The sequence below is a fragment of the Triticum aestivum genome, chromosome 4B, assembly GCF_018294505.1.
Source record: "Triticum aestivum cultivar Chinese Spring chromosome 4B, IWGSC CS RefSeq v2.1, whole genome shotgun sequence".
Lineage (NCBI taxonomy): Eukaryota > Viridiplantae > Streptophyta > Magnoliopsida > Poales > Poaceae > Triticum > Triticum aestivum.
The window spans coordinates 448478779-448486658 of NC_057804.1; the positions used below are offsets into that span (position 1 = coordinate 448478779).

General features: G+C 46.7%; 1 protein-coding gene across 1 annotated transcript; it reads left to right on the top strand.

The window, feature by feature from the left end:
- Nucleotides 1-3387: 3387 nt before the first annotated feature.
- LOC123092634 (protein DA1-related 2) lies at nucleotides 3388-7880 on the top strand. Its single transcript, XM_044514443.1, has 12 exons — nucleotides 3388-3724; nucleotides 4939-5078; nucleotides 5250-5334; nucleotides 5426-5552; nucleotides 5637-5757; nucleotides 5919-6002; nucleotides 6101-6220; nucleotides 6392-6604; nucleotides 6689-6751; nucleotides 6844-6959; nucleotides 7098-7156; nucleotides 7259-7880. Exons 1-12 carry the CDS (start codon nucleotides 3682-3684, stop codon nucleotides 7597-7599), a joined length of 1512 nt encoding a protein of 503 aa, XP_044370378.1. The 5' UTR covers nucleotides 3388-3681; the 3' UTR covers nucleotides 7600-7880.

Here is a 7880-nt window from a genome sequence, read left to right on the forward strand (position 1 = left end):
GGGCGCCACACAAGGACACACAACATTGTCTTAGCCGTGTGCGGCGCCCCCGTCCATCGTTTACTCCATCGGTCATATTTTCGTAGTGCTTAGGCGAAGCCCTACGGAGATTGCATCACCATCACCGTCACCACGCCATCGTGCTGCCGGAACTCATCTACTACTTCACCCGTCTTGCTGGATCAAGAAGGTGAGAATGTCACCGAGCTAAACGTGTGCAGAACGCGGAGGTGCCGTGCTTCGGTACTAGATCGGTTGGAGAGCGAAGAAAGTTCGACTACATCAACCGCGTTGTGAAACGCTTCCGCTTACGGTCTACGAGGGTACGTAGACATACTATCCCCCTCGTTGCTATGCATCTTCATGGATAAATCATTGTGTGTGCGTAGAATTTTTTTTTTGTCTTTCCATGCAACGATTCCCAACACTAACAACACTTGAGCTAATCTTAGAGGCAAGACTAGGAATATATTTTCACCGTTTATCATTCCACATGTGCATATGAGTTCTCCACTGAATCGCATATTTCAGGATTATAGCAGTTATAGCATAGAATATATCAACTCTTAATTATGAATATGAAAATATAATAATGCAATATTATTACCTCTAGGACATATTTCTAACACCAAAAGTGTCAATGGGCTGGAATCATATTGGACGACCCACTTGAGCCTAATGGGTTGAATTCGAAAAGGCCATAACGGGTCGGGCGTACCTAGGTCGTAAATGGGCTATATGCAAACATGACGTTAATAGGCTTTCAATGGGTTGGCCCGCTAACTTTTGATCAAGTCAAGTGGGTCGGCCTTTTTAACATAAATGGGCCACCTGTCGATGTTTCATAGGCGCATATCCTCCATTGGTTGGATGACATCTGTCGCAATGCATAGCTGACGTGTGGTACCATTGGCGGATGAGAAATTAACACGTGAGAAATTGTCATTGATCATGGTTGTTAACGGGTATCAGGTCTAAAACCGGCTCCTGGTAGCTTAACTGTGGTCCATTATGGTGGTTACCACGTGTCATTTACCCTTGACAAAACCACTTCCATGACATGCCATTTATTATCACGGAAGTGAACACTTCCGTGATGATGAATGGATTATTGTGATGGAACACTTCCACGACTGAACAGGTATGACTATCTTGATTCTGGCATAAAATTGTTATGGATATACATGTGTGACCGAAAACATGGCCTACTATGACAAACATGTATTATCACATAAGTATTTTTTTTGTAGTGCATGGTGTAGCTTGATTTCCATATCCAAGTAAACGCATCAACTGCATGTACCTCAGAGAAGCAATGGTTATATAATTTATTTGCTCTGAATTCAGGCGCTCCCCAAACACAACACCAAGAGTCCTTGATAACGCTTCTAGCATTAAGGTGGCTAGTGACACGTTACAAGTCTTCAACCTCTGTCCTGGCTTCCGTGGATAGCGGCAAGTGAAATACCCGATATTTGGGAAGGGATGGGCTCCCTGTTGGCATGTCTGCAGCCCACAACAAAGCGAGTCCTAGGCCTTCTTGGCCACGACCCCCACCCCAGGCCGACTACATCCCGTCGGCGCGAGACGGTGAGGCCCTTGGCGGTAGCGCATGGATCTTGGACTAAGGAAACGCTCCTCGGTCCATAGCGCCATGAGGGCCTCTCGGACGGAGGAACGAGCCCTCCACACCCTCCCTCCCCACCCCCACCCACCCCACCCACCCACCCCACCCCCGAGCGATGCCTACTACATGGGAGGTGGGACTTAGCCTAGCGGTGCTGGCAATAGTTGCGAGGGTGAGAGCAGGGAGAAGGGAAGACCGATGGACATACGCGGGAGTCGCCTCTCGAGGGAGGGAGGGCGACTTGGGGGCATGGAGGCGTGAGATTTGTCATACAAGGATATATTAGTCTAGGAGGATTACCACATAGATTGGCATTCAACTAAATATTTGTTAACTTGCTTCTTAAGCTATGACTAGAGAATACTCCCTTTTTATTCTGAAACCGACTCCTAATGTAGCATCCACGTTAAGCTACATCACCCTAAAAAGAATAGTCATTCAATTATATCGATGGTCTATCAAGTCCATTAGATCTTGGCAGTTAGTGCAAGATAGCTCAATTGGTAAAAAAGTGAGTTTAGAGTGATTCAGAAAAATCATATTGAAATAAAGCAAGGCTTTCTAGTAATCCTAGAATCATGTCAGACCTTGTTTGTTGATTGAGTAAAAAAAAGGGATATGTGAAGTTTGTTCTCTTCCTCTGTGTATCTTCCTTAAAGGACACAATCTATATCCAAGTTCCCCGTTGCACTCCACAAGTTCTCCAAGGGATGCGTTTTTTCATGAAGAGACGCACCCCTTGATGAAAAGTTGTTTATTCATGAAAAGACAGTCTCTTTGATAAACTGACATCTCTTTGTGGAAAGATATGCTACATAAGGATGAAAAGAAGCACAACGATTGCAAGATTAACACGTTACAAAATTCATTTTGTAACTTCCCAAATGATGCGGCCATTGAAATTCGTTTAATGTACGAAACTTTATCATTTCAATTCGTTTATACACTTAAAAAAATCAAACTCTACAACCCCATGCATAAAAAATATAAATATCTCTAAATGAACTCACCGGAACATCAAATAACACCCGTAAGAAAGCACGGGCTTTACACCAGTACCTGGGTATTACAAATGGCATGGCATGATGCACACGCGGACTATTGGTGATAAACCCCTCATGCTACGTTCTCTTTCTGCTGCCTTACTTTTATGTCGATTGTTACTAGTGCTACTCTGGCTCTCTTGTTTAACTGTGTGATCAATGGTGGAGAATCTGAGGGCTATGAAATTCGTGGATGACCCTAGCCCGGCGGCTACCACCAAAGCTCGCTCGAACCCAGGGGGGCAGCAGAACGCCCTGAGATCGTTTCAAGCCTGGAACGAGGCGCCACAGCGCCGCCGAAAAGGCTGCGCACTTGCACGTACGGCGACGCCAGCGGCTGCTTTCGGGGGAGAATCCATTCCAAGCAAGCGTACTCTTCCCGCATCGCCCCGGCCGGCCGGCTCCTCTTCCTCTCCCCCGTTCCCGCGTTTCTCCTCCACGAAAAACATAACAAAGAAATGGAAAAGCCAACGAGGGGCATACATTCCCGTTGACACAACGAATCTCTCCTCCCTCCTCTTTCCCCTCCGCCCAGCACGAGACCAGCAAATATTCGCGCCCCCGGCCGTGCACCCGCCGCTAATGCGCCATCAACTGGCGCCAGCCAGCCATCGGCGAAGAGAATTTCCTAAAGCCGACGGCCGGGATCGCGCCCTTGGTTTGCTTTTACGCGGAGGAGAGGAGAGGAGGGCTAGGCCGAGATGCCGTCCGTGAGGTGTGGACGGCCGGCCGCCCTTCGCTTCACCCTCAATCCTTTCCTTTCTGTCGCGGCCAACTCCACCACATAGCTTTATTCTCCAAGAACTTAAGCCCCCCTCTCCCCCTCCCCCTCCTCCGTCCATTCCAGCACCTCTTGCTTCTCAATCCTCCTCCCCTGCTCCCCGCAAACATCGTGATCGCCGCCGTTGTTCTTGCCACCTGAAAGTTCCCCGCTGTTATTCCTCGGCGGCTGTCAGCGCGGTGCGTCGTGTATATATATGCCGGGTTGGAACGCCGGTGGTTCCTCAGTAGATGGCCTACCCCTCGAGGGCTGCTTATAATCAGTGTGGCCACGGTAATCGAAACTCTCTGCTCCTCTGTGTCTCCTCTTCTATTTTCGTTAATTACCGTTGCCGTACGTGCATGGCTGCTCGTAGATTTTACGTACTTCGGCGGCACCAGCCGTCGTTCTCCTTGTCTTTGTATTGTCTCGCTAGAGGTTAACTTTTGTTTGCCGCCTTTCGATTTGAACCGTGGGTTTGTTTTAACTTCTAGATTAGAGAACGCAGAGTAAACTGTCGGCGATCCATTTAACAACATGTATAGGTGCAGGACAAAAGGAAGCGAGTTGAGAAAAGGCGAGATGGTTTTCAGCTATATCTTTCTGTGAAACGTAAAACGACAATCAGTTTAGTCTATGTCTGCAGTCTATCCCTTTCATAGCAAACTTCTGTTGATTTACCGGTCGATCCATGTGTCGGCTAACGAACCATTTTGTTTACGCACTTGCTGTATTTTGAGGCTGATATCCATTAGGCCGGTCACATCATGTGCAGTGCAACCCATGCCAATGGCGTGGAGCAAATTGTGTTGCAATCAATCAATGTAGGAAAGCCTTTCAATCAACATTTTCTAACAGTCATGCATGCTATATTCACAAGAGGGAAAGTTAGACTGAAACTGACTCTTATAATTCAGGATAAACTGAGGTCCACCAAGATAGTGACTGAACCTGACCCTGATTGCGCCTGCCTTGCTGTCGGTGACTGAACCGGTGGTAGAACTGAAAAAAAGAAGATATATAACTGTGATTAGGACGGCGTAGAGGCGGCCATGTTAGCAACCCAAGCAATTTCCTGTGGTGTTCTGTCCCTGTGTTTCTTGATCCTGTTCAATGCAGGTATTCCGCATTCGTCATCTGACCTTTTTCTCAATAATGTTCCCATTAAGCGCCTAATAGTAACGATAACTAAAAAAAGGATGTAGTTAAGCGCTGATTTGATTTGAGTGGATTTCCATGGTGCCGAACAAGAACAGTTCCTGTAGTCTGCACGTCACATAGTGACTGAAATTCTATATACATATAACTGTCAGAGTGTCGGCTCATGAAGGTTTAGAGCTGCTCATGAAAGTTCTAATGCTTCTGACCATAGTAATTCCAAACTTTCACCTGACAGGGATTAGTTGGTAGGACGTTGCTCTCCACTATTCAGTTGAGCCACTTGCTTGAAATCCTGCTGACATTTCGCTTCGGCCTATTTGATGTTAACGTAACGTTGCTGCACACAGAAAGAAGATCCAGCTTCATGAAGTGGCTCTGCAATTTCCTCAAGGGGACGAAGCCCGTGGAGTCAAACCACCGGCGGCGGCCTCGGGTGACCGCGGGAGAAGAGAGCTCGCTCTGGCAACAAGAACCAGTCAGGCCAAAGGTGCTGATACCCTCTCCTTGCCAGAGTCCGCCATTTTTCTTTCATATCTTCATGAAATTGTCGCATTCAATTCACCCCCACATTTATACAAGCACTTCATGTTACCGTATTTTGTGCGATCATCGAACAAATAGCTGCTTAAGCCCTTGCTTTTTCTTTTACTATTTCCAGAGGGAGGATCCACCTAGACATGACAATGAAGAATTGGACCGTCAGATTGCACTCTCTCTTGCAGAGGAAGCCAAACGTCCTAAAGGTACGCATATACAGCATTTAACCCTGTTCGTCGTGCCTTTCTGGTTAAAAATCTGTTAGCAGTGCTTGATTTCGGTTGAATTCCAATGCAGAGCGAAACCATAACAAGGGAGAGAACGATGAAGACCTCGCCCAGGCCATGCAGGACAGTCTGAACATGAATCCTTACATGCCACACAATCCATATGCCCCCTCCCAGGCCTTGCCTAGAGGGCAAAGGTTAGCTACATACCTTTGTTCGTCGCCTTTCCTCCAATGCCCCTGAAAGAGCTAGTGTGTGAAGAAGCTATGTACATCCTGCAGGGTCTGTGGTGGCTGCAAGCATGAGGTAGGACATGGCCATTACTTGAGCTGCATGGGAATGTACTGGCATCCTCACTGCTTCCGTTGCTCTTCCTGCACTCACCCTATCCGCGAGACCGAGGTAACCATCCTACACTCCCTGTAAGTTTTTTGTGAATTCGGCGGTAATCGCACTGGTTCCGTTGAAATTCTTGTATTTCAGTCAATCCTGTAAACTGTAGTACTCAGGTATCTTAGAAAATAGAAAGTGACAGTCACCCTTTTTCTCTTTGTGTTTCCCAGTTCACCTTGCTAGGCGCAGAGCCATACCACAAGTTGTGCTACAAGGAGCTACACCACCCGAAATGTGATGTCTGCCTTCAATTTGTAAGACTCTTCTCTGAATGAACTCCGTCTGACAAAGAGCTAGAACTGATGTTTGGATTAGCATGTAACTTGATTTTTGTGTGTGTGCCTTTCTGCAGATCGCAACGAACAGGACGGGCTTGATAGAGTACAGAGCCCATCCATTCTGGGGCCAGAAGTATTGCCCCTCACATGAGCTTGACCGCACACCTCGTTGCTGTAGCTGTGAGAAAATGGAGGTACAATTTTTCCCTTCTGTTTTTCCTTCAATTTTCAGGAGATGAATGCTTGGGGTGCCAGTTATATAACTGTGTTGCGAAACATCCGCAGCGTTTAGGGTGATGCTCCTGCATTTTAATTTCCTTGAACTGCCTCTCCAACCACAAAACTTTGTTATGCAAATTCTGCAGCCAAGGAACACGAAGTATATGTCGCTGGGAGACGGGCGCAGTTTGTGCATGGAATGCCTGGATTCTGCGGTCATGGACACGGGTGAATGCCAACCCCTGTACCACTCCATCAGGGACTACTACGAAGGGATGAACATGAAACTCGACCAGCAGATACCCATGCTCCTGGTTGAGCGGCAAGCCCTCAACGAGGCAATGGAAGGAGAGTGCAAAGTGAGTTCTTATGTTCAGTTGATCGGTCGAAGCAAATCGTTGCGTGATCTTTGCAAATGTTAACGATCATCTGCACTTCTGCAGGGACCTCACCACATGCCTGAAACAAGAGGCCTGTGTCTGTCGGAGGAGCAGACTGTGAGCAGTGTAAGTACAACCTCTCAGTCTAAATTGACTTTCAGGGATCAAATTATCCAGTAGATGATTCCTGTTTTACCCTTTGCGGCTTGGCTTCTCAGATACTTAGAAGGCCCAGGATTGGTGGACATAGGTTACTAGATATGAGAACCCAGCCACAAAAGCTGACTCGCCGATGTGAAGTCACTGCAATTCTTGTCTTGTATGGACTCCCCAGGTCAGTTCATTCTTCACTGAGAGAGTCTGAGACTGAGCACTTCAACATATAGATCAGAACTAAATGCTGGGGTTCTTTGTCATTCTATGACTGGTGCATCATTTGTATTTAATCAAAATATTCTCCACATGATTGCAGGCTACTAACTGGATCCATCCTTGCCCATGAATTGATGCACGGGTGGTTGCGCCTCAAAGGTACGTGTACAAACAACTTGTGCTGACTGAACCTTCTACGGCCATATTTCTATAATAATCTGATCTGAATTATGAGCTTTGTTCGATTAATGGCACCTTCAGGTTACCGAAACCTAAGCCCAGAGGTTGAGGAGGGTATATGCCAAGTCATGTCTTACTTGTGGCTCGAGTCGGAGATTCTTCCAGCTTCTACAAGACACGCTCAACCTTCAACCTCTTATGCTTCATCCTCGTCGTCTTCCTCGTATCGACCACCATCATCCAAGAAGGGTGGCATATCTCACACCGAGAAGAAGCTCGGTGAGTTCTTCATGCATCAGATTGCCAATGACACCTCAACAGCATATGGTGACGGATTCAGAACTGCCTATAAAGCTGTCAACAAGTATGGCCTTCGCCAGACACTGAACCATATACGTTTAACTGGAGGTTTTCCTGTGTAACACAAGGAAACACCATGTCCATATCGGAGAAATGCAGAGATCATGTGCACATACATAAGGAGATGAATGTGCTACAGAAGAAGGGTTCGGATTTCAGTGACCTTGCATTTTCAGAGAGGTCATTCAGAGTGAATCAGGAAAGGAACTGCATTTGCTCGAAGTAACAGGATGGAAGGTGTAATAAGATGACACAAGAAACACCAATGTAACTAGCAGCATTGCCGATGCTAATGTATTGAGGTATTTATGTATGTATATGTGTAAAGTCAAGTTGTCTATTA

Excerpts from the sequence above, each read along its gene's own strand:
- LOC123092634 (XM_044514443.1), top strand. The coding sequence starts at position 3,682 with ATGGCCTACCCCTCGAGGGCTGCTTATAATCAGTGTGGCCACG. Across the intron at positions 5,335-5,425 it reads GGAAGCCAAACGTCCTAAAG|AGCGAAACCATAACAAGGGA; the intron begins GTACGCATATAC and ends ATTCCAATGCAG. Across the intron at positions 6,003-6,100 it reads GTGATGTCTGCCTTCAATTT|ATCGCAACGAACAGGACGGG; the intron begins GTAAGACTCTTC and ends GCCTTTCTGCAG.